Raw genomic sequence first — 26,612 nt, 5'->3', positions numbered from 1 at the left:
TCAGGGCTACACCTGTGGGCCAATCAGTTTGTGGATAGACTTCTGCCAGCAGCCTGATTGGCTGCTCCTGCAGGCCAATCAGGTTGCGGATTCACTTCCTCCTGGAGTTGGATTGGGTGGCTCCTGCGGACCAATCAGACTGCTGATTCTGGATCCCATTGTTCTATGATTCAGCTCAGTACATAACACCAGGAGAGCAGCTGGAGCATTTCCAGATGGTGGAATAGCCAGCCTCATAGAACCAACATGGTTAAGTCTAATTAATGCATGAAGGGGTTAATACCATAGAGTAAGCTGTCCTGCCAAGCTTAGTGAGGTCACTTCCCCTTACCTTGGGAGGAAATGGGTAATCAGGCCTGTTGTTCAGTTTACCTGAGAAGCTCGAGTGTGAGGAGGCTCTCAGAAGCTGCTCTTGAGTTCCTATACCAACGATTTAGGGCCTTTCACCACTAAGCCAAGTTTTACTGCCTGTGCAAATTTCTGGAGGAAAGGAAAGTGACCTTTGAAGAGTTTGTAAGTAAAGCATTTTTAATTTACCAAACGTGGGTTTTCCCCCTCTGCTAGGGGAAGGGGGAAGTTTTGGATCTCATATGGGGCATATTTTAAAGGTCTAACAGCCTAAATTCCTATACTTCACTTGGTTGCATGTTTTGCGATTTAAAATCTCTGCTGGGGTTCTCTCACCAGAGTACATAGCCCGTACAGTCATAATTTGTGTTGCGTCCGCTGCGGGTTGCTGTTTTTTCGTGTTGCGATTGTGGCGGACTTGGAAGTGTTTACTTCCGGGTTCCGCCGCATGCGCAGAAGCGTTCTGCACGCTTCGCGTGTGCACAGAAGCGCTTTCGCGGATGCGCGAACGCTCCGCTCGGGTTGCGCACTTTTCGGGTGCAAATGGCACCCCAGAACAGATTGGGTCCGCAACCCGAGGTACCACTGTACTTGGGTCTTGGCATCCAGGAATTCTCCTTTTATATACCTATTCCCCGCCCCCCTTTGCACCAACATAGATGACAGCAGAAAATGTTACTTCTTGTTCTTTGTAGTTTATCCATTGACTTATTTGGGGTTTTACTAGTGCAACTGCAATTCTACATAATGGAATCCTCATGAACTGACAACCACAAAAGGTTGTTTTTTGTCATTGTTATGTGAATAGAAAGTAATCCCCAGCCCAGGGAGGACACAGTAGTAGTAATAGCGGTAGTAGTAATAGTAGTAATAATAGTAGTAGTAGTAGGTGGGGGGGTGTTAAGGCTTCATCTGTTAGATTTCAGACCGCCATGTCCCCAAGCTACTAACAGGACAGGAGCTTGGCCTGAGCAAAATGGGACACTAAAATAGGCCTGTTACATTGGCCCTAGTGAAGAGGCTCTGTGCCTTTAAATGCTGTGTGACAGGCACCAATTCAACAGGTGTAGCCTTTCCCTTCATTATGCCAGGAGAAGCCTCAGCTGCTAACTTTGTACTTGTGATGAGGCTTGTAAGCTCTACAAGCCCCTGTGGTCTAGATAGAAGCTTCAGAAATCCTTTGGACCTATCCAGTACCTTTTCAGGCAGAAATCCTACGAAAACACTCCTGCGTTCGTCCCCCTCCCCATCTCGTAAAAAAACAAGAGCTGGCCCCAGCTGCTTGTTTGTGGTTTGGTCTGGGATGGGTGGAGGCCTGTTGGCTAGGAGAGCTATTTATCTAGCACATCTTGGGATGTTTCCACGATTATTCTTCCTCTTTTTTTTAGCATGCCAAAGCTGTGGCTGTCAAGTGAGGGAAGAAAAAAAGACTTTTCTTGGTGTAAACAGCATGCCACAGCACACCGCCACAGCCACAAGCTTAGCACGAGAGGAGGAAAAAGCTGGGAGTGGTGGAATTGGCTCTTAGGGTTTCTTTCTCAAAAATATTCTTCAAGGGCTTCATATAACCCGGCCTCACTCACCTCCAGGGCTTCTTATTGAAGGCTTCAGCCCTGGAACATGTGCTGCAACGATAGAGCAGTGATGGACATGGGGAAAGTACTTTTCCATTTAACATTGAGTAGCTGGTAGGTCCACTCATAATTTTCTGGGATTAAAAGGAGAAATTTATGGTTGGCATGTCTGCACACACCACTCCAGGGCCCTGTTCCTGCACCTTTAAGAGCGACCACATAACTGGGACATTAGCAGGTGAAACAGTTTCTAACAAGGAGGCATGAAGCAGATGGGGAAAGCTTCACCTGGTTAACTTTTATTTGGCAGGATGCTGTTGAGAAGCATCAGGAGCCAGGGGAGTAAAAGTGGCAATTCTATAGGAATTCTAGGGTGGAATCTAGACACAAATAAAAAATGCTGTGAAAATGCTTTTTTAAAAATGTGTTTTGAAAAATATACTGTATTGAATTTGCCGTAAGCTCACCACTTAGTCTCCCATTTGTATAAAGCACTTAAAAAGCTATATTTGCAGCTGTATTACTAAGACCCAAGTCACAGGATTTGGGTTCCTTCCAGGTGTTACAAAACGTCTTTGAAAAACAGGCCCCTGCAGTGCATTTTGGTGTAACAAGGAATTGCGTGAGAGAGGATCTCAGACCCTCCAAGTGTCCCTATTTTCCAGGGACAGTCACAGATTTACGGAAGCCATCCTGGTTTCTGATTTGATCCTGGAATGTCCTGTTTTTCCTTAGGATGCCTCTATTTTCATTGGATAAATGCTGGAGGGTATGGACCTCCAGTGACGACCCCTGAGCCAAGGAGAAAAGTAATTATACAACCAGTAGAAGATATCTGAAGGCAGCCCTGTATGGGAAAATTTTTAAATGTTTAATTGCACATATATATATGTTGAAATAGGGACCCAGGTGGCGCTGTGGGCTAAACCACTGAGCCTAGGGCTTGCTGATCAGAAGGTCGGCGGTTCGAATCCCTGTGACGGGGTGAGCTCCCGTTGCTTGGTCCCAGCTCCTGCCAACCTAGCAGTTTGAAAGCACATCAAAATGCAAGTAGATAAATAGGAACCGCTATAGCGGGAAGGTAAACGGCGTTTCCATGTGCTGCTCTGGTTTGCCAGAAGCGGCTTTGTCATGCTGGCCACATGATCTGGAAGCTATATGCCGGCTCCCTCGGCCAATAATGCGAGATGAGCGCGCAACCCCAGAGTCGGTCACGACTGGACCTAATGGTCAGGGGTCCCTTTACCTTTACCTTTATATATGTTGAAAGCCACCCTGAGTGGCTGGGGCAACCCAGTCAGATGGGCAGGACATATATATTTATATATATAATTAATACTATGGAATAGGACGTCCCTATTTTCATTGGAGAAATGTTGGAGGGTATGAGATCTCTGCTAGGTTTCCATGTTTGATAGCAACCTCTTGTAGCTGTCCTTTAAACAGCGGCTTGATATGCAGCAATTAGCAAGTTGCCATCATTGGCATCATCCACAGAAAGAAGCCAAGCCAGGTCCCCCCCCCCCCCTGCTGGGTGGCAACCCTCATCTCCATGCATACCCATTATAATGAGCAAAGTCTCTTGTGACATCATTTTGCATGATGGGGGGAAATGCTTACAGTGTAAGTCAGTCTTGGTAGGCTATGAACACTGATGTCTACGACAGCTCTGCTTCTTCCTCCACGACATCTGTTGGTTCCAGAGCCCTGGTCTAAAGTCTCCATCTTCCTAATCGTCCATGTGGGCATGCATTTGGTATGTAAACCTCTGATCTGCAGCACAATCCTCAGTATGTTTACTCTGAAGGGAGCCTTGTGGATTTTACTCACTAGCTGAAAGTGTTTTGGCCTGCAGCCTTAAGAAGTTGGCTCCTTTTCATAAACTTTGGAGCCTTACAAGGTGGTTAATATTGTGTCTGATGCCCGTCAGGGTGGGATTTTTTGAACCCAGATTCCCTTTGCTCCGCAGCTGCCTCACTCTCAGGGGTGATGTGACGTGTCCTCTTTAGGTTTCAGAGCGGCTGAAGCCTGGGAGGTTACATGTGTTTATTTTCCAAGTGTACATATTTGTATTGAGCTTTTCTGGATGCTGCAGAATAGATACCCTGTGTAAGCAAACATGAGCCTTGGCGTCGTTCTGCCATACTTGCCAAACCGCAGAGATTTCAAGGGCTGAGCGTGACAGATTCCAACATGGACACATCCTTTTCTAACAAGGGACCTGAGCCTGGACAAGCATAATGCCGGTCAATGTGTGTGTGTGTGTGTGTTGCTGATTTGTAACTACAGAAGTATTTGAACCTCCCATAAGTCAATTGCAGAACTCCTCTCTGTGACCTGTTTATTCAGCATTCATCTTGATTGTTTCCACAAATTTTACTTGGAGGCGAGAATCACCTGACTAGGGATGGAGAAGGAATTGGGCATTTAAAGGCAAACCTACCTACTTCTCCCTTTCCAAACAACAACAACAATAGATGAAGCAAAGCACACTCATCCTTTGAAATTTGCACTTCTCCAAATTTAACAAACCAATTCTCCAGGCAAGTACAGTAATGTATACAGTGGTACCTCTACTTACGAATAACTCTACTTACGAATGTTTCTACTTACGAATGGAGCTCCGTCCGCCATATTGGATGCGGTTTAGATAGGATTTTTTCTACTTACGAATTTTTAGATACTTAATATTTTTTTCTCCCAATGCATTCCTATGGGATTCGACTTACAATTTTTTTCGACTTACAAATGTGCGTTAAATTAAATTTGTAAGTAGAGGTACCACTGTATAGTTATGCACATACTCTGGAAAGAATTGGTTGATTTGGCTGTGGGAAGAACGATGCACACATGCCTTCCTCACCAGGTTCATAGTACAAGTAAGCAAAACATAGGATCTCAACAAAGACCAGTCTTGCACCCACACTTGGCCACAGGCCCCATTGATCTTTGCCGGACCCACTTCAGGCTCTCCCATCTCTTTACTTTTGAGCAAATAACCATTAAAGGCAGTGGTGGCCGGGGGGGGGGATCTTTTGAATGGGGACCACACCCAGGGGAGGAGATACTCATTTTTTAAAAGTGAAAATCTCTTCCCACTCCTGCAGCCTTTATTTTATTCTGTTGTTATTCTGTCATGAGTGAATCTGATCAGTAACATGGGGAAAGGGGGCAAGTCGCCCACACACTTGGGGCCATAGTTCTGATCCGAATCACCCTCTATGGCTGCCATTTGCTAAAATTCAAAAGAGACGATCATGGCTCTCTATTGCCTTGGCTAATTAAATCATAAGCATGCAGACATGGGATGTACATGTGTTGCTATGCCCTCTTTGTTAATCACTGCAAGTTGGGTTGATTTTTCATTGCTTCCTAAACCCAACCAAAGCTGCTCTCTCTGCATCCAGGAGAAGGTCACACAGCAGTCCATGAGAACTAGGATTGAAAGGATCCATTCATTAATACGTGGATTCTGAATTGGACGCATCTGCGGCAAGAGAGAGCTCAGTTTCCGGCGCTGCTGCTGCTGTCTCTTGATTCAAGCAAAGTCTGAGTGCAGAGAGAAACTGTTACCTATGTTCAACTTCCTCCAAAACAAAAATATTTGCATGCCAAAATATTACCCACTTTATCTTCTCCTTGTTCTTCTGGTTGGTCTGCAAATGGGTGAATTAAGATGGATAGTTGCTTCACAGAATCTCCACAGCTGTTGACAACAGCCCTATTACAAACCCTTCATATACCAGGGCCCCTTGTTCTCCAGGGGTGCATCTGAGAGGAAATACTGTCTTCAGTTTCCAGTCCTCTGCTTGGCTGCCTGCTTGGGCGCTACAGCTGAGCACAGCTGTGCATCTTCCGGTTGCCAAAGAAGCTTGGATGTTTGTACCTTTGGGGGCTTCCTTAATTCCTGTGCATCAGTTCAACAGAACAGAATTTAGAGGCGCCCTCTTGCTCTTACAGGGAAAGAGAGCTACAAGCTTCTGGATGTAAATGTCGCCTGTGAGCGGGTGTAACAAAAACTCCCAAGTCCGGCTGCTTCTCTGCAAAGCAGCGCAAGGAGGAGGCAGTCTGGAATGAGCGGGAAAAGCTGTGCTTGACCCTTCTCTCACCGAGTGCTTTCCCTCTTCCACCCAAAGCTGCTTTTTCGACCTGTGGGGTTGCAATCATAGAATTGCCCTGACACTTCTGCCACTGCCTGCCTTCCCACCTCTATTTTCTGCCCCAGGCTGCTTTTCTCATCTCTGCAATTCGAGTCACACGGTCACCTTACAAATAGCTAGCTATTACTATCCTAAAAACATGTTTATCCAAAAGATTATGGTTGGATGCTGTAAAGCTACAGTGTGTGTTCCAATAAAGAACAAAAGGCACACACTTGCCTTGAAACAAAAAGATGAATCCATTTCCTCTACATACAGTGTCAGTGAATTTATCGCATCCGGCAACTTTCAAAGCTTGAATCAGTCACGCTTTAATAGCTGTAAAAGGCAATTCTGAGTGTTCCAGTTCCTAGCTAGAGCTATCCTGACTGAGACTAATAAATTCCAGATCGATAATCTAACAGGAAGGAGAGATCTAACTTGTTGAGTAAAGATCACCCTACAATCCAGATCAAGGAATTATCTGGACCGCTGTGGCCAGGTTTGGGGGGGGGGGAGCAGCAGGGAGCACCTCTGCTGCCGCCCTGCTCTAAATCGTTCCTTCCCCTTGCTGCTTGGCAGTGAAAGTGCAACACTGAACATTTCTGTGTAAGATTTAGTTAGACCAGGGTGCCCTCCAGATTTTCCTAGACCTCAGTTCCCATCATCTCTAGCTACTGACCATGCTGGTTAGGGCTAACTGGAATTGAACAGAAATCTGGAAGGCCACAGGTCCCTGGATGGCCAACCTGTCACGGATGCTTTAATTGAGATTCCTGCATTGCAGGGGGTTGGGATAGATGACCCTTGTGGTCCCTTCCAAAATTCAGACCTGGATGTGCCTCTAGATCAGGCTTCCTCAACCTCGGCCCTCCAGATGTTTTGAGACTACAATTCCCATCATCCCTGACCACTAGTCCTGCTAGCTAGGGATCGTGGGAGTTGTAGGCCAAAAACATCTGGAGGGCTGAGGTTGAGGAAGCCTGCTCTATTTGGTCTGCATTTTGTTGGAGGGATCCAAGTGCATGCTGGCACTTTAGTGCTCTTAACACCCATGCAAAACAAATCCACTTAAAACAAAAAGGAAAAACACTCCTCTGTGGTTTGGAAAGCGAAGAGGCAAATGCACTAAGAAGTGTGGAGGAATGAATGACTAATGGGAAGACTTAAGCACCCCACAAGCAATTAAGAAAGAATGCTCTTTGTTGTATAACCAACCAGCAAACAAATCAAAAGGAATGCTCAATAAAGACTAGACAGGGGCCACATTTGCACCATCCATTTAAAGAACTGTTATACCACTTTAACAGTAATGGCTGGGATTTGATAATAAGAGACGACCATTCCCTTCCCAGAGTTTTCTGGGAAGAGAGACTGATTGTAACTCCCAGAATCCTTAAACTACAGTTCCCAGGATTCTTTGTGGAAAGCCATGAAAATTAGAAGTGGCATAACTGTGCTTTAAATGCAAATGGGACCCAAGTCTAAATTTACAGAAGCGGTTCAGGATGAATGCTCAATAAACAGGTCATCTGGAAGAATCCTTAATTTTTCCTTCTTTATTGCTTTGCTGCAGAAAGAGTTGCAGGTGATATTAATGCTTGTTTTGATGATGATGATGATGATGATGATGATGATGGAGCTATACATAGGAGGACAGCTGTACGGGATGCGTTTAAAACGGTTATTACTAGTGAGTGGTTCTTTGTGCCACAAAAGCAGAGAGAGACAGGACATACTGTAGATTTATTGTTAGGGCATTTAGGAAAGAAATTGTATTATCTGGACAGTACTTGACAGCTCTCGTGTGGTTGGAAGAAATCGAATTGAATGGATGCTCTTAAAACTGGGGGAAAAATGGCATTTCTGAGTCGAAAACATTTTGAAAAATGAGCTAAAGCAGGCAAATTGGGAGTGTCGACTAACTGGAAAGCTCAACATGAGAAACTCTCTGGCAAGCTAGTAATTTTAACAAGAATTTTAAAAAGACAGTTGTATAAAACAGAACGTTATCCAGTAGCTTAGATGACTTCTTTTTTAGATAAGTTGCAAATCCCTCAAGTTTTACTTAAATTTAAATGCAGCAGCATTCCTCTTCCAGGAGGTATTATAGCAGATTTCAGTCTCTCTTAAAAAGAGCATGGCTCCCTGTATTGATACTTTCATGTTCCAAAATCTGTAGTAGGGCAATAACTTTAGTAGGCCAACCATAGTATCACAAAGTAGTGTGCAGACTTTCAGCTTTGGCCAAACTCTTCATCTATGTACCTGGTAAGCAGAGCAATGGGATTTGGTGGGGAGGGGAATTTTTTGGACTGATGTTGAAACTGGAGTCTGCATCTGCTGAAAGTTTTAAGATGGAATGGGCAGTGGACATAAACTGCCATTCAAAGGAGTCTGTTTAGGTGCTATGGATATATCAGCTACCTTTATTGTTTGTGTGATTTTTTTATATTACATCTTTGTGTGAAAATACTGGCTCCCATCTTGATCAATTTTTTAAAAACATATTGACAAGAGAGCTGAATGGTGGTGGACTCTCCTTCATTGAAAGTTTTTAAGCAGATGGATCTGTCAGGGATGCTTTCGTTGTGATTCCTGCATTACAACGTTGACCACTGATGGTGCTATCTAAAATAAAAAGAGCATAACAATAATGAATTACCTCCTCTGTTTGGATCACTGCAATTGTGGAATTTTCGTTTTTATTCACGTTTTGTTAGGGAAGAATGGACCCTGAACCCCATTGGATAGGATCACATGTAGGATTTAAAACTTTGATCATGAAGAAATCTAAAAGGCAACCTTGCGTTTCTCCATATTCTGTGATACTATGAAGCTGCAGAGATTTATTTGCTCCGACTATGTACATCACAAGAGTAAATGGGATGCTTTTTAATTAGAACAAACATTAGCCACAACTCATAAGCAATTCCTTTAGATCAGCCTCCCCCAACTTGGTGCCCTCCAGATGTTGTTGGACTCCAACTCCCATCATCACTGACTATCAGACACGCTGGCTGGGACTGATTGGAATCGTAGTTCAATGGATATCTGGGGGGTGCCAGGTTGGGAAGGTTGCTTTAGAGGCATTAGTGCAAGTGCAAAGCTTTTAAAAGGCAAAACTTAATACTGTTGGTGTCATTGAAAGACTGGGAAAAGCAGAAATAAGCTGAGTATGGGTATCACCCCATTAGGATTAGCCATGTGGGATTCCACATTTAATTTAGAAGACACAGTAGGGTGGTTTTCTCAGTGGGAAAAATCATATTTTTTCTAAATTTAAAGACTCGGTGGAACATAACAGCTTCATTACCCACGAGGTGGTTAATTTGAAATCACAGTAGTGGATGCCGCCCTCGGATTGTACTTTCAAGTATGGCATTTTCTCTTATAGGAATTAATGGCTGACAATGAGTTGAAGTTTAACTCAATGTGAATAAATGTTGGGGAAAATTGATAGCGGGGGGAAAAAGAGAGGCTATGACATTTCTGTGAGATAATATCAGATCTAGAAAACATGAGAGACTCGGAGACATATTTGGACCAGAGACATGAGAATGGATATTTTATGGGGGGGGGGAATACATATAATTCAGTTTTCATCTTTTAAGTGAAGTGCAACATAGAATTGTATATTGCTAATGCCCGACTCTTGCAAGGTTAAGCAATATTGTCTAAACAAATGCTTTTAAATGTTAGAGATGTGACATATCGAATATGCAGAATATAATAATGTGTGGCAGAGCTGTCTATATGTTTAAGATACATTGCCCCTGATTGGTGTGTATGTGTGGTGCAATTGATTGATTTATTGAAACAGCAAGAATAAGATTGAAATTGGCTAGCTTTAATTTCGGATGATCTTAGTCATTGGAGGGGCAACTGAATCTTTGCTGCAAAGCATTCTGGTTGCTGCATAAATTTTACTAGTTTGTCACTGGAAAGCTGCACCGCCGGCAACAAGAATGACATTACTCATTGCAGTGCAACAGAGCTTACTCCCTACTCCCTACTATGGACCACATTTCCTCATGGGCAATGTGCTGGGACCCACATTCCTGTGGCAAAAGTGGGTGGGACAATGGACGTGGCACTTTGTACAGGAGGCTACATTCCAGCCATACACAAGTCCCGCTCATCTCCCCATCCTCCAACCAGACAAGCAAGAGATATCATCACAGTGGAAGGATCCATTCCAGGCAGGCAAGGGCATTCCAGAAGGGTAGGAAGCATGGCCAGTGAGAGCATACCCTCCAACATTTCTCCGATGAAAATAGGGACTGAGGTATGACTCTCTCTCCTAATGATTGCACCCTTCAGCCTGTGTAGGAGGAAATGCCTACTGACTTCTTACTAACCAATGACTAGTTTAGTAATAATTGGAAAAAGCATCTCTCAGACTTGGTGGGTGTAAAATTCATATCCTCACATATTCACATCAGTTTGTGATTACTATTTTTTAAGTGCAAGCATTTTAGTCCAAAATTCTCTGTATACTCACATTTTCTTATGCAATCACGTGCAAGTGGGGGATGCCTGAAGTATGCATTTAAACGCACACTTTATCTATTATGTGCGCTTTTGTACCCATTACTTGCTGGGATAGTTTAATTGCAAAATTTGGAAAAGTGAGAATTTCAATGGATGACTGTGTTTTGTTCACATATTGTTTCAGGAAGTGCAAATTGGGTAGATTTGCTTTTAAATTCAAACTGAACTGATTTCCCCTTCCCCATCCCTACTGGCAATTCTAATCAGAAAGCTCCAGGGCCAGCCATTTGTCCACTCAAAACTTACGCACTCCCTGAACTACTATGCCATTTCCCTTGTCCCACTCCGCAGGGGAGAGAGAAGCAGCTTGTGGGACAATTCTAGGGGAAAAAATCCACCAGCAGCAAACAGCAAAACACCCCCCCCCTCATTTGTTTGTGAGTGCAGCCTCCTTTGGCTGTGTTTAATTAAAATACACAGATTTCCATGTCACGTGTAATTTGGACCGAAGTCCATCCACTCTCCCAGCCACAGGTTTGCCTGGGACAACTTTAAATACTATCAGTTGAATACAAAAGTGGCCTTTCATTATGTGCAATGCTTTGAACATCAGTCCAGTGCTCAGATCTAAGGATATGTGATTGAACACCTGTCAGGGAAGTCATTTAGCAAAGCCGCCCTTTGTGATGTGCTAGCAAAACACCTGCAGGTGGGATGTCTACCTCATCATCCCGCTTCTCTTTTTTCACCCACCATTATGACAGGTATGGTGAAGGGGTATGTATCTTTCAAAGACTCCCCTGATGGACACAGATGGGGACATTCATCCTCGTGGAGTCACCATTTGTGCAGACCTTGTTACCAAGTGTGTGTGTGTGAATGTGAGACCTCTTCACCACAAAAGTATCCCCAAAGTGCAATGCTTACATCTCCCATTGGATGGAACCCCAGTCATTGGGAGGGGAAACATCTGTGGCCCTCTAGAGGTTGCTGTGTTCAGCTCAGTACTGGTTGCTGAGACTACAGTTCCCATAATCCCTGAATATTGGCTATGTTGGCTGGGGCTGGTGGAAGTTCAATGACATCTGGAAGGCCAAAGGTTTTCCCATCCCTGACATCTATGACGTAAAGTAAAATGGCACACTTGCAGCGATGGCAATGGCAGCTAAGTTCCTGTCTTGCTTCTGGTTGTCTAGCTAGTAAGACATACCGTAAGCAAGCCCTGGTTTGCACATCCCTTCTGCACCTGGCCCTGATGCAAACGGTCCAAAATGCAACTCACACAGGCCTCTTTTTCCGCATATAAATATTTATGGAAACACCCTGCCAGTTAGAGCATCTGCATGGACACGGTTGAAATGCATACAGATGTGGCTGCGTATTTCCTGTGTGGAAGTTAGGTCAGTAAGAAGCTTTATTGGTGTCTCTGTGTGTAAAAGAAGACAAAATATAGGCGGCTTTGCCCGATGCAAAAACGATGCAGAAATACCCCTCCGTTTGTTTAAGAGTCCCAAGAGAGGAAATAAAGGTGAATAAAGCAGAAGTCCTCCATCCCACTGCACACCAGCCATCCAGAGCATGTGAAAAGAAGCAGACTTGCTTGTTTGGCATGGTCAGAGAGGGGGGAGTTGAGCTGTATTTATTTGTAGCCCCAAGTGCTCCGTTGGTGGAGTTGGGGAGGTCTGCAGCAGGAAGCAGGAAGGCTAGGTTAGAGGCGACTACCCAGAAGATCAGTTAGAATCCATGCGTCACACATCTAATTTAGTTCAGACTAGGCCAGTGTTTCCCAACCTTGTGCCTCCAGCTGTTTTCGGACTACAATTCCCATCATTCCTGACCACTGGTCTTGCTAGCTAGGGATGATGGGAGTTGTAGTCCCAAAACATCTGGAGGCACAAGGTTGGGAAACACTGGACTAGGCGATAGCCAGACACAAGTACTGTAGAGTTAAATTTGATGTCTGGCCCAGCATTTCGGCAGCAGTGGCGGCTGCGGCACAGGAACCAGCACAACAAGCTTCTCAAGTTTTAAAAGCATTTTTGGCCTGTGCTCTCAGGTTGCCGTCAACCTGTCACCCTCCAGATGTCGTTGAAGTCCAACAGCTCTCATCAGCAGGCCCGTCTTAACCACATCGAGCGCCGTGGCGCAAAGGTTCCTCCGCCGCCGCCGCCCCACTCACCGCGGACGCAGAGGAGGGACATGGCATGGGTGGGCCGGGCTCAGGGGCACCGCAGTGGGTGGGCCGGGCTGCCTGGTTGTCCTCCGGGGCGCCGGCACCGCCTCCTCCTGTGTGGAGGCCTCTGCTAGGGGGGGGCAGTGCCGCGCAGCACCTGGCCTCTTGTCCTCCTCATGCCCCCGCCCCGCCCCACCAGGCTGAGGCTGGGACTCGAACCCGCGGCAGGCGGGCGGGAGGTAAGGAGCAGGGAGGGCGGCCGGGCTGTCTGGCGGGGCGGGCGCAGCGTGGCGCCCCCTGGCGGCCTGGCGCATTGCACCACCCAGCCTTGCCTTGCTCATCAGGCCCAGCCAACGTTGCCAATGATCAGGGATGATGGGAGCCATCATCCAACAACCTGCTGGTTTTTGTGCTGGTGTTCCTTTCTCCACGAGGGCATGCCCACAAGCCAGGAGGTGGAACCTGCGGGCCATGTCCTTCTGTAGGTTTTATGCTGGAATTCACCAGCAGATAATTGGTCAACCAGTGTGGTGTGTTAGTCAGAGTGCAAGATGAGGATGTGGGATACCAGGGCTTGAATCCTCACTGGGCCTATCCTACGTCACAGGGTTGTTGTGAGGATGCAGTGGTGAAGAGGAGGAGTGTGTCTGCCACTTTCAGCTCCTTGGAGAAAGGTGGGATATACATGTAGTTCTCTCTCCCTCTCTCCCTCTTGTTCTCTTTCTATGTGTGTGCTAGGAAATAAAATCCAGTGCACATTATTGATAATGGCCAAATTCCTATCAATGGCAGTGATAATAGGGAGGAAATTAACAACCTGAAGCTGAAAGGATTATGTCCTAAATAACCTTAGGTTATTTATTTTTTGTGTAATTGAGTTGCAGTTACAATGTATTTTTGTATTTTGTTATGTATTTAAAATATTGGCATGCCAACCTAGCAGTTCGAAAGCATGTCAAAGTGCAAGTAGATAAATAGGTACCGCTCCTGCGGGAAGATAAATGGTGTTTCCGTGCGCTGCTCTGGTTCACCAGAATCTGCTTACGTCATGCTGGCCACATGACCCAGAAGCTGTAAGCCGGCTCCTTCGGCCACTAAAGCGAGATGAGTGCCACAACTCCATAGTCGTCTGCGACTGGACCGAACGGTCAGGGGTCCCTTTACCTTTATGGAACAACATTTGAAAGGTCCCAGGTCCCCATCCATGCTGTAGGCAGTGCTTAGTGGGGATGGGGCATGGCCTAGGTTCAGGCAGACAAATCAGTACTACTAATAATACAACCTGTCTTAGAAAAAAGTTGTGCCTTTTAGTTAGGTGTGAGGTTCAAACTCCAAGAAGGAGACTCCCCCCCCACCCTCTGGAGGTATGAGGCAACACATACATTACCTCAAATTGTGACTCCACGAGATGAACCATTAATTTTACAATATATTGGCATTGTTTTCTGTTAACCTAAGACAAATAAGTTAAATATTGAGACCCCTCAAGATGATAATTATTAGGTAGGCTGTGCCTAACTTTTAAAGTAAAGAGATAAGTTGGGCCTCTTTCCTTTCCTTTCTGAATTCCACCTGTTTTAATTGCATCAGAGGTCAAAGAGAATAACAATTACCAGACCTTTAGAAGGCATCTTAAGGCAGCCCTGTTTAGGGAAGCTTTTAATGTTTGATTGATTTCTGTATTTTAATATTTTGTTGGAAGCCGCCTAGAGTGGCTGGGGAACCCGGCCAGATGGGTGGGGTATAAATAATAAATTATTATTATTATTATTCTGGGGGAGAAGCCAGGTCACCGTTCCTAATGAGGGAATGGCATGCTGTACACGGGAAGAAGTATTGTATAAAGAATGTAATGCCTTTTTCATTGAAGAGGTACCATGAGCAAAGAGGCAGTGCTAACGGATCTATCCCAAAGAGATCAAAAGCACCTGAAAAGTATAGACTTGGTTGGCATTCAACACACAGCCACAGTTTGTTTTACAAACTGCAAGTTGTCACACAGGTGATTGAACAAACCATGGCTCGTTTCTCCACTGGTTTTATTTCCCAGCTGCTTGTGCCTCGTGCCTTTGTGGTCCGGTGAGCATCTGGGGCAGGGTAATGAAACAAACCATGGCTAAGGGAGGGTGCTGGGTTTGCATGTAATGCCAAACCAAGTTCCGTGAGCCAACAATGAACCATGGCTTTGTACCATGGGTTGTTTGGCAGTAAACAAACCATAGTTAAGCTGCTGGGCAGAGTTCACACGTGACACTAAGCCAAGGTTTAATAAACCACAGTTCAGCAGTATGTGCAAAGCAGGATGCAGTGGATGTCCAAGCAGCCATGACTGCTGCTGCTCATTTACTACCCTGTCCTTTCATTTGCCCCACCACCTGGAGTCCTGCTTGGCACAAACAGGTGAAAGAGTGGACAGAGAAAATGAATGGGTTGCTGTCTCTCTCATTGAAGAAGATTTAAGGCCCACACCCAAGGGAAAGGGTGGCAACACTCCTACAAGGAATGCTAACCATGCCCTCAGGTGCTTTACTCAGTGATGGGGAACCAGATGTTGCTGGGATTTACCTGCTCTCACCTGCTGCTGCTGTACAGTATAAGCCTTGCTGCTCTCAGTGCTTGCTATAGGTCAGGTTTAGACAACCCATGAAACCAGAACACAGACTCATCTATAGAAACCACCCAGATTTATCCTGGGGTGCCTGGGTAGCACTTCCACTGCACGATTGCATACCTTCAGATATTCCTCCAGGCCCCAGCCAGCTCTCTCAGTTGGCCAGAAGTCATTCTAGAATAATGTGCTGCTCTAGCATCTTTTCCCCTGCCAGACTCAGCAGCATTCACCGATGGCAAGGGAAGCAGCTTGCTTGGAATTAAGACATGATGCAATCCAGGAGTTGCCAATATGGCATCGCCTGGTGTTCATGAGGCTCCCAATACACACACACACACACACACACACACACACACACACACACACACACACACACACACTTGGCCATGGTGAAAATTGTTCCCTTTTTCTCACTTGACAAGTGCAGAGAGCTGGAGGAAGTTGGAAGAGGGACACACTTTCCTACTTCCTCCTTTTACCTCTATGTGCTTTTCAAAGCTCAAATTAATTCTGCTGGATCCTAGTGTGTATTTGAGCATTTTTCCTCCATGGAGGCTGATCCACAGGAGGGGGTAGAAAAGAGATCATAGCACACATTCAAAAATCTGTATATGCCCACAGATCTCCAAAGGTTGCTGACCTTGATGTAATAATACGGTATGTGTTTTTGTTTTGTTACACTGTAAACAGCCCTATGATCTTCGGATGAAGGGTGGTAGAGAAATTTAATAAATAATAAGAATAGTAAGAATTAATTTGTGTCTGTATTTATACACACAGCTACAGCTGCCATATCCCAGCCTGAAAAGTCTTTCCGCCTTCATAAAAACGTAAGTACTGCCTTGACAGATCAGCCCAAAGGTATGGTAATTTAGTTATTATGACTAATGTTTAATTAACCAACTAATGTATGAATTTGCATAATCCCTTTTACAAGCTATCTAGGCCAGGGTTGGGCAGATGGTAGCCTGGGATCTACTGGTAGATCTCTGGTTGATTTGCCGTAGATCAGCAATGATTTCTGACACCTGCCGTTTAACAATAGCAACTGTAAAACAACCTTTTCACCCAAATTAGGCTGTAGAAATGACACAAGCTAACCAGGACTGGATTTTTTTGTGTGAAAGGGCTTTTGTGTTCAGTTCAGTACTGGGTGCTGAAAACTATTTTCTAGGCTCAGAGGCACCCTGTTAATTGAATACTAATTGCATGTCTTTGCACCCAATTGGAGTTCTAGAGAAAACACACACAAAGTAATTCTGGCAAGACAGAAACCTCTGATCGAAGCTTGTGCTGTCACATCTTGCGATAGTGAGTTCCACAGGTTGATTATACACTACATGAACCTTTAAATAGCTTAAAGGCAGCAGCAACAATACCTTCTGCACAATTGCTCTAATGGTCCTTTTGCCCATCCTCCTCTCCTGCCTGCTGCCTGTGAGCTGTGCAAGTGAATGCCTGAAATGTTCCATTGGCACAGGGTGGATATATACAACCAAAGGCTAAGCAATAACTTGGCACCATGGGGGGTGGGGGTGGGTCAAACCACTTGCTAAGTCAGATGTCTGTATCATCCAGTCACAGAGTTATTACAGTATTTTTTTAACCGCACATCAAATATTCCCTTTGTATATTGTCTATACAATATACTGTGTCTATACACTATATTTGATGTCTGCAGTACAAAGACTGAACCAACACCAAAATCTGTGTATTTCCACATTCAGGGTTCTTCAGGGCTGTCACATCTTAAGAGCCATGACATTTTGAATGGTTAGGTAGTGCGTTCCCTTTTCCACTAGAGCAGGCATCCCCAAACTGCGGCCCTCCAGATGTTTTGGCCTACAACTCCCATGATCGCTAGCTAACAAGACCAGTGATCAGGGATGATGGGAATTGTAGTCCAAAAACATCTGGAGGGCCGAAGTTTGGGGGTGCCTGCACTAGAGTTTAAGGCACTTTCCCAACAAATGAATTGAAAGGGTGTTGAGTCAAGTGATTGAGATGCTGCAAGCCCAGCAAGAGCCCTGATCAATGGAATGAGGAAATCCTTGTGTGGGATGTGAAGGGGCTGTGGTGCAGAGAACAAATGTGTTCTTCTGCCCCCTGCTGTTGTGAGCCAGCACTCCTCACCGCATGTCTAAGGAAGCGAAAACTTGCCAACAAGGAAAAAGGTTTGTCTGTTTGTTAGGTGCTGAGAGGGTCAAAGGCACCTTCTCTTCCTAGGCCCCTGGGAAGCTTACTGCAGTACATATCAAGAAGCATGAGAAGGCTCCTGGGGAAATGTTTGTGGTACTCCTGCTGTGCATGATGCTGTTGAGATTCCTGCATTGCAGGGGGTTAAACTAGATGATCCTCGGGCTCCCGTCCAACTCTACAATTCTGTGGTTCTATAATATGAATTCTGTCCCCACTCTAAGACCCATCGGCCAGCCCCAGGCTGAAGTCACATGAACTGATAAAATGGAAACTTGGACCCAGCACAATCCTTAATCGACCCTCCCTTGCTTGCGCTTGCTTTGTACTGCTTGAGCAAGCAAGGAAAAAGGAGGATTATAAACCAGGGGAGGTAGCAATCTGCATGATCTCTCCCTGGGAGAGGGCTAGGTCTAAAATAGACATGCACACAAAATCCAGAGCCAATCAGAGTTGTTTGCAGGGCTGCCCTCAAGACATTTCGGTGATTGAGGCAGGAAATCTGAATAACATATTTAAAGTGTTTGCCCCGAGGCAGTGGGAAAATCTCCAGTGCAAGCCACACTGAAATGAACCGAAAACGCTCAGGAGCATCATGTGCTCACGCAGCTCTTCAGTTTGGTGGCGCTTGGAGGACTTCCCAGTGAACCGTGCTCTGCAGGTCACATCTGCTTGACTCCCACTCCCCTTAATAGCACTCAAAATAGGCCGCCCGAAGCAATGGCCTCATTTTGCCTCAGGGTAGAGCCACCTCTGGGTCACATTGGTGTTCAGCGCTGGCTGAGATAGTGTAGGCAGTCAAGATCTCCTCCTCTGAGGGTCACATCACATGTTGCAGTCTTAATGGGTGCACATTGCAGACTTGCAACGTGCATCGGTTGGAAACCGCAATGTTTCAAGTGTGCTTAACACTTTTTACCTATGCCATGGAAACATTCTCAGGAATAAACAGCTGCAGCATGGAGATGCATTGTATACCCATTAATCAGGCATCCCCAAACTTGGCCCTCCAGATGTTTTGGGACTACAACTCCCATCATCCCTAGCTAACTAGACCAGTGGTCAGGGATGATGGGAATTGTAGTCCCAAAACAGCTGGCAGGCCGAGTTTGGAAATGCCTGCTGTTAATGAATGTCGTCATGTATTAAACTGGTCTGAGCAGAACTCTCATTTTTAGAGTTGAGTGGTGGTAGTCAAAATTTGGGGTGGCAATCAACTAAGATTTAGTCAGAGCAGACCCAGTGAAAATAATGGAACTAGTCATGTTCATTAATTCCAATGGGTCTGCTTTGCATAAAACTTAGTTGAATCCATGAACTCCTCGTTTTAGGGCAAAGATAATCAGAACAATCTATATTGAAGTTTCTTATCAAGTGGTAACTGTAACTAAAGCTGTACAAGAAGGCAGATTAAAGTTGCTTGCAACTCAGCAGCTAATAAGTGATGCACAGCCATGGGCATAGCCAGGATTTTTCTTAGTAGGGGAAGGACCTCAAATTTGTATTTATTTTTATTGATTTGGGGGGTGGGCGGGCAGCTGCCCCCCTGCCTCCCCCTTGGCTACACCCATGGATGCAGCTCCCTTATCAAGATCTTCACAAATCTGACCAGTAGGGGGTGGAAGTCAGAATGGAGAGGGAATTTGCTTCCCCTGAAATCCCCACCTCATATCCCAAAGCTCTGGGATTTTGTACAGTGACATTCTCATGACCCGATCCAGGGGGTGGGTTCTCTAGCTAAGTGTCCCAGAGGTCAGTGGAGCAGGAGAAACAGAATGCACTGGTCAGCTGACCTGAAGAAAACAGAAAGCCACCTTCCCCGTGTTTATATACCAGTCCGATCCAAAGCAGTGGTTTCATAAGCCCTGCCAATTGCAAGTTCCATGCCTTCCCTCCCTTCAGCATCTGAAGTGGGCTCTGGGATCGGATCACACGCTTGCCCACAGAGCCTAGGGGCTGATCCCAGTCCGAAACCGTGAAGTTCCCATGTTGAGCCCTGGAGTCCCTGACAGAGGCGAAGAATGCAGGCGAAAATTAGCCTTATCACTTTTATTGTTGTCAAGGGGCAGAGGGATCAAAGGTGCTATATGGGATGAAGCAGAAAGGCATTGGTGTCAGCAAGAAAGGTGGGGGGGGCAGGGCAAGGAGAAAGTCTAGCATGGACAGACGGATGGCAGATGGAAAAGACAGACACTTTGGGGTGAACAGGATGCCTGGGATGGGCAGAGGGAGGGGGACACATTGCCCTGTGGGCTTCGAAGGACTGAGGTAACGCGGGACAGGACTGGCGTCATTCATGCCAGCTAGGGGGAAGGTGGGTCCCGTTTCCCCCCACACGCCAGTGTCTCTATTGCTCTGAACGTCAGTCACAGTTTTGAAAGGGGCAAGGGAGAGGAGTGTGGCCAGTGTAATGGCCATGGCATGGAAGACCTTCCTCCCTGGTCTACGGGGTCATATTCCGGGCCTTGCATTGTTCTGCTTGGGGCAGATGGGAAACTGCAGACCATGGTGCATGCATGCGTGCGTGTGTGTGTGTGAAAGAGCAAACCCAAACCTCCGTTGTTCCATTAATCAGCACACACAAATGTACACACACGCAAAATCCACGGATAGGCGCCAACTAGGATGCGTGCCAGGGAATTTAACAAGCATCTGGAATTTTATGTGCTCCGGGTGGGGTTGGGCTTTAGGAGAAGGGGGCCTGGAGAGGAGGAGGCTGTTTAATCTCCAGGAAAACTAATGACCTGGCCTCCTGGTTAATGTCCCACCCACTCAAGAAAGGGGTGGAGGGATGGGGACCCAACTCTGTAGAAAAAAAGCAGAGGGGGAAGGAGACAGAGAGAGATGTTGTGCTATCATGGCAACAGCTCAGTTAACCCAAAGGCAAGGTCTACAGGCAGAACAAGATGCAAGGAACTCCTTTAGAGAAGAGATCCCTGCTCTTCTTTACTTAGGAGCCAAGAGACCCTACAGACCCAGTCAGATGAGTCAAAGCCCTTGCTCCTACTCAGTGAGATAGCAGTGCGAGTCCCAGATTTTCATCACCACACACACACACCCATCACATTGTTTCCAGGCTAGGTGATGGGATCACACTCACTTTCTCAGTCCAGAGTTCTTCCTGATTCCTCCAGATTTAACAAAACTAACCTTTTTTTTAAAAAAAAAAGAAAAACAACACAGCCCAAATTCCCTTGATTTTCCTTACCTAGGGAGGGTAGGTGGTATAGAGGAGGGAACGGTTGTCTGACTCAGGTGTGTGGATGTCACTTCTGAACAGAAAACGATGCCGAGTTTATGTCTGTCTGCCTCTTAAGAGGAATGGGGGTGAGGGCAATGGGAGCACAGTAATTGCTCTGCCAGTCTCTTGTCGAGGTGCAGCGGTGGTGGGGCCACGGGGCCCCCATTGCATGGAAGCGCAGTGAGGGTGGGGCCAGCACAGGGGAATGTGGGGGAATTGGGCGAGGGATATGTACATGGAGGTGCCGGCCAGCATTATTGCAGTAGGGGCTCAGTCTTCCGGAGGCCCTGTCTTCTGTCCCGTGCACACAAACAAACACACACACACACCCCTTTCAGTGCAAGTGGACAATGGCTTGTATGAGTGGGGGAGGCAAGAGCCCCCCCCCCTTTAGCTCTGGGATGGAAGGAGATTGCTTGCTGATCAGTCCCTGAGGTACCAGAACTGCCTCCCCTTTTGATGCTCCACAGAGTCCTGGGGAGGCACTGTCACTCCCCAACCTTTTTTGTACCTCGGGAGATGTGACTGACACACACCAATGTGCACAGACACACCTTGGCCCAGCCTGTGGGAGAACCTGGCACTTGTGCAGATTTGGCCAGGGACCCCAGATGGGGTTGAGACCAGGTGCATGTATGTGTGTGTGTGTTTGTGTGGGGATTGTCCCTTTTTTCTCTTCTCAGAAAAATATTTCCATCTCTAGTTACAAAGAAAAAAAGAGGAAAAGAAACAAAAAAAAGAAAGGAAAGAAAGTAAAATCGCTCCCGTTGGATGGGGCTGGGCGCCATGTGATGTTGCCGAGACCTGTTGCTAGTTGCCGGGGTGGGCGGTTCCAGTGGTGCCAAGAGTCCCGGGATTGTGGCAGGCAGGTGGGTGGACGAGCGGCATCAGTATGGCGAGAAGAGGATGGGTCCATGTGCAGTTCGGATGGGCCCCGGAGCCGGGCGCAGGAGCGGGTGCGTCAGAGGTGGGCCCTGCAACAGCGGTGGCGTCGGGGCTGGTCGCAGCGTCAGGGGCGAGGAAGCGGCGGCTGCCATGGCTGCTGCCATAGCCAGCGGACTGGGCAGCAATCCGGCCGCCAGCGACTTGGGAAGCTCCTTAGGGAAGGCCAGGGAGCCCTGTGGAAACAAAACAAGAGAGGCAGGGGTCAGAGGCAATGTAGGAAATTGCCTTACGGTAAGTCAGAGCTTTGGTCCATCTAGCTCAGTAGCGTCTGCACTGACTGGCAGCAGCTTTTGCCTGGTCCCAGGAGTGGACATTCCCAGTTGTCGTGGACTGGCTGGATGCAGAGGAGTGGTGGCAGGCACTACCTGGGAAACCCCGAAGGGAAGAAGGCTCAGAGCTAGGGGATGGGTGGTGGGACAACAATGCCTGGTCAGAGGGAGGAGACTGGGAGGAGGAGGAGGTGTCAAAAGCTGAAGAGGTAATAGGGAAAAGGAAGAGGCGGTGGCAGAGAGCAGTCCAGAATCAGAGGCAGTAGCGGAGGGGGGATAAGGAGCAGAAATGAGGCAGGCTGCTGAAGAAGCTATGGAGTAGGGCTGGGCAATGCCAGGTTTTCAACATCGTGATCTGGCACCACGATGTTGAAATGTAGGAAGGAACAAGGTGTGTTGGCTCCAGCACTGTGAGGTGTCAGGGTGAAACCGCCACCACTCTCACAGAGGGGGCTGTGGTGTTTTCACCCCACCTCCTCACTAGGGCTTCCTTGTGCTGCTCAGTTGGGGCGGGGCATGAAGGCTGCTGCCTCCCCATGTCCTTCTGGTTCGAGTGTGAGGCATGGGGGCTCGCTCAGCTGGGGGGGGGGAGCAGTTTAACAGAGCCCACACCCCGCCTCTGGCTTGTGTAAGCCAGAGGTGGGGTGGGGCTTCTTTAAACTGTTCCACTGAGGAGTGAGTCCCTGCCTTAGTGGAGCCGATTAAAGAGGCTGAGAGAGGAATAAGCTGTATTGGCCTGACAATGCAGCTTGCGCCTCCCTCTGTGTTAGGAGGGGCAGTGTGTGATAGCGGCTTCACCCAGCAGTGTACAGTGGTGCCTCGCTAGACGAAATTAATTCGTTCCACGGGTCAATTCGTGTAACGAATTTTTCGTCTAGCGGGTCCCAGTTTCCCATAATCAATGCGTTCCTATAGGCTCTGGGGGACTGGCGGAGGCATACGATGGGGCTTCGGAGAAGGTCTCCGAAGCCCCGTCCGATGTCAGCTGTGTGCAGGGCGGCGGGGGAGAAGCTCTCTTCTCCCAGCCACCGCCTTGCCTGCCTCCCCCGACATGGAGCGTAGCTTCGGAGACCTCTGAAACTGCACTCCATGCCGGCTTTGCGCTGCCAGAGGCGGCGGCGGGGGAAGAGCGTCTTCCGCTCCCGCCTGCCTCCCCCGAGATGGAGCGCAGTTTCGGAGGTCTCCGAAACTGCGCTCCATGCCGGCGCTTCAGCTCGGGGAAGCAGGCAGGGAGATGGCAACAGCCCCAGAGCTTCCCCGGGCTGTTGCCGCCTGCCTTCCCCAAGCAGCGCCCACTGATCCCCCATGTGTCGTCACACAGCAGGGATCGTAGGGGGCTTGAGAAGCCCCGAACGATCCCCGCGGTGTCAGGCGGGATGGGGGGGAGCGCAGGAACGATCCTGCGCTTCCCCCCCATCCCGCCTGTCACACAGCGGGGATCCTAGGGGGCTTGAGAAGCCCTGAACGATCCCCCGCTGTGTCGGGCGGGATGGGGGGGGGAGCGCAGGTGTGGGGGTGTTTTGCAGGCTGCCTTCCCCTTGGCTTGGGGAAGGCAGCCAGCGAAAACGTCCCCGCATCGGCGCGCTTCGGCTCCGGGTGACGTGGCCGAAGCGCGCTGATGCGGGGGTGTTTCACCGCCGCCCCCAAAAGCAGGCTTGCTAGCCGCCGTTCCAACGGCGCCTAGCAAGCCCCTGTCAGGCGGTGGGGGGGGGGAAGCGCAGGATCCTCCACTCCCCCTCCCGACACACTGCCCGGGGATTGGACGAGGCTTCTCCAGCCTCGTCCCATCCCCGCAGTGTCGGACGGTGGGGGGGATCCTCCACTTTCCCCCCCAGGCAGTGGGGGGAAGAATCCACTTCTCCCCCCTTCTTCCCGCGCTACAGCCTTTGTGTTCTGCTGGTTGCCCCTCACCGGCAGAGACCAGCGGAACACAAAGGGGAACGAGCTGCAGCGCAAGAAGGAGGCAAAAGAAGATTTGCTGAGAGGCGGTGACAGCTGTCAGTGCCTCTCAGCTGATCTTCCTGTGCTGCAGCTCGTTTCCCTTTCGCTAGAGGAATGCCCTGTAGGTTATGTGATCGGAGGTTTTTATGGCCATGCTTCGCAAGACGAAGCGGCGGCCATAGAAAACCTCGTCTTGCGAGGCAACCGCCGATCGCAAAACCTATTCGTATAGCAGAAAATTCGTCTAACAGGGCATTCGTCTAGCGAGACACCACTGTATAGTGGGTGAAACCACTGCTGTTTCTGAGTCCCTCTGCTTCCAGCGGTCCTGTTAGCAGAGGGGATTCAGGAGCAGTGGTGGCTACTCCTGCAATATACTGCTGGGTGAAGCCAGCATCACACTCTGCTCTTTGTGGCCAACACATTACCAAGGAGTCTCCCCCTCCTGCTGTGACAAGCTTTTCTCTTTCCTGGTCTTTCAGAATCAAGAGAAGCAGAAACAGGCCCACCGGTAGAGTCTCAGACAGCTTGGGAAGGACTAGGGAGGGAGAGGAGGGCACTTAGCTCTGACCTGGTAGGGAACTTCAGTCCTCACCAGGGGCAAGATCTACCAGTTGTTGTTGTTGTTGTGCTCATTAGGCCTGGTACTATTGAGCAGCCTTGTTTTTCTCCTAATAAAGAGTTAACTTCACTTACTCTGTGTGATTTATTGCTGAACTGCTTCCGACACCAACATTATTTGGAGATGCCAGGGACTAAACCTGGAACCTTCCACATGCAAAGCACATGCTCCAACCAGAAAAGGAAGCTAAGCTGCACCAAACATGCATGATGTCACACGCCTGTCGCAGATCTCCCAAGTGTCTGTGCGCTGTCTTCCATTGCTGCGTGGCCTAGGATAACATCCAGCCAGGCCATGCGGTATCTCCCAAAGCAGTGCAAGACAGCAGACAAAGGGAGGGGGGCAAGGAAGGACTCAGCCTCCTCAATATTGGGGGAGGGGCTTGACCCCCATCCCAACGGACATGGGGAGTGTGCCTATTTTTATAAATAAAAAACACCCTGAAACAAAAAGCTGCCTTCAAACATTTTGTTTTGCTCAGTTTATGTTATCTGGTGAGATGCAGGGGTATGTATGTGCAGAGTGGCAGCTCTCAAACTCTGTCCAATACTGCTCTGAGTGGCGTTACCCCAACCCACTCCAAACAGAGATGCCCCTACCCACCTTGGCTAATGCTGTCACTCACCTGCAGCTCTGCCATGCCTCGCTGCTTCTTGTGCCGACTCAACAAGGGGTTGGGCTTCCCAGCTACTCCATCCCGGTGCCGTCGACTGGAAATGTGCTACAAAGAGGAAGAAGCAGACATAATGCTTAGGAGCAACCAAGGAATCTTCACCCCCTGACTTTGTTTCCCTCAACATCTCCTTCCCTTCCCCAATCCATCAACAAGCATGCACAGAATTCAGTGAGTGAAGTTCTGACATGCCCAGCAGAGCTAATTTCTGTTTCCTTGTGCTAGGGGAGAGTCAGTGGAGTGTGGGAGCGCCCAGGCATTATTTGCACACAGACAGCAAATAATGGGCTAGGCCATGGTTGTCTGGTGCCTGAGGTGGGCAGTGCCAATGTTCTCCCCACTCCAAATTAACAGCACAATCCACCAGAGAGAGCCCCACTGAAATGGACAGGAGCTGTGGCCCGTGGGTTATATCTGTCCAACACACTGCTGCTCTCGACAAAGATCAAAATGGGAGACCACTTCATTTTGCCCCCTTCAGTGAGCTGACTCTGCCTCAGTGACTTGGGCTACAGCCAGTGCTTAAATTTCTGCAATAAGAAGTCCCGATAGGCAGCTTAAAGTACCCTGGAAGCTGTGCTCTTTTGACACAAAAGTGTGCTGTTCTCTAATCCTGGACTGGCTGCCATTACTAAGAGGAGAGGAAAATGTACTCTGTGTATGCTCAGAGGCACATAGCTCTTTCATAGCTGAGCATTATAAAATAAAATAAAAACTTTGATTATACTGTGTCCCTTACACTCTTTCTAGCGGCACAAAGGCCTCCGCCAGCAAAATAGACTGTTGTGGTATTAAAATGCCTCCACACCTGTTTGAGCTGGATCTCAGAGTTGACTTTGACATTGCAGATTTCACAGTGGAAGGTTCTCTCCTGAGCACTGGGGTCTTGGCTGCCTGGCTCCCCTCCAGTGGTGGGGCTCAGGCGTGGATATGCCTTGATAGGCCCCAACCCACTGCGTGCTTCCAGGATAGTCTTGTGCTTTGTACCTAGGAAGACAACAAGAAGCAGTTCTGTAAGTTTAAAGGCTCAAAGCACCCTCTTGAGATACTTCCCTTCATCAAAACTCTTCTTTATACCATTCCGGGCTGGATGCTTGCTTCACACGAGTGCTATGCACAAAATGGATCATTAATCTAAACCAGCCCTCCATAATATAGGTGAAAACTTTAGTTATTTTAATTGTAATTATAGAAATCACAGCCCTACAATTAAAGGAATTTAACCTATAATTTGTTGTGCATCCCATGGTTCCCCGTGGGAAGATCGGTGGGGACACGGACCAGGGTCTTTTCTGCAGTGGCACCTCCTTTACAGAACCAGCTCCCTCAGCAAAACCACCAGGCTCCCTCGAAGCTCCTTCCGCAAGCAAAGGAATGTGTTTTTAT

General features: G+C 47.8%; 1 protein-coding gene and 1 long non-coding RNA gene across 10 annotated transcripts in view; one reads left to right on the top strand and one right to left on the bottom strand.

Moving 5' to 3' along the window:
• Nucleotides 1-376: 376 nt before the first annotated feature.
• LOC118076854 (uncharacterized) overlaps nt 377-26,612 on the top strand; it is a 41,779-nt gene continuing 15,543 nt past the window's right edge. The window contains exons 1-2 of the long non-coding RNA XR_004691571.3: nt 377-513; nt 16,120-16,169. This is a non-coding gene — a long non-coding RNA (uncharacterized LOC118076854). The remainder of the gene's footprint in view (nt 514-16,119; nt 16,170-26,612) is intronic.
• The window catches only part of ZNF385A (zinc finger protein 385A), a 182,469-nt gene continuing 175,426 nt past the window's right edge, over nt 19,570-26,612 (bottom strand). For all 9 annotated transcript variants that reach the window (XM_088661283.1, XM_035099939.3, XM_035099949.3 and 6 more), the window contains 3 exons: nt 26,035-26,213; nt 25,179-25,274; nt 19,570-21,894 (listed from right to left, as the gene is read on the bottom strand). In XM_088661283.1, the coding sequence (XP_088517409.1) occupies nt 21,664-21,894; nt 25,179-25,274; nt 26,035-26,213 (506 nt within the window). In that variant the 3' untranslated portion in view covers nt 19,570-21,663. The remainder of the gene's footprint in view (nt 21,895-25,178; nt 25,275-26,034; nt 26,214-26,612) is intronic.

This window comes from Zootoca vivipara, chromosome 2 (genome assembly GCF_965207765.1).
Source record: "Zootoca vivipara chromosome 2, rZooViv2.hap1.1, whole genome shotgun sequence".
NCBI classification, from domain to species: domain Eukaryota; kingdom Metazoa; phylum Chordata; class Lepidosauria; order Squamata; family Lacertidae; genus Zootoca; species Zootoca vivipara.
Note: the sequence above shows the minus strand (reverse complement) of the source record. Positions and strands in the feature narration are given on the sequence as shown.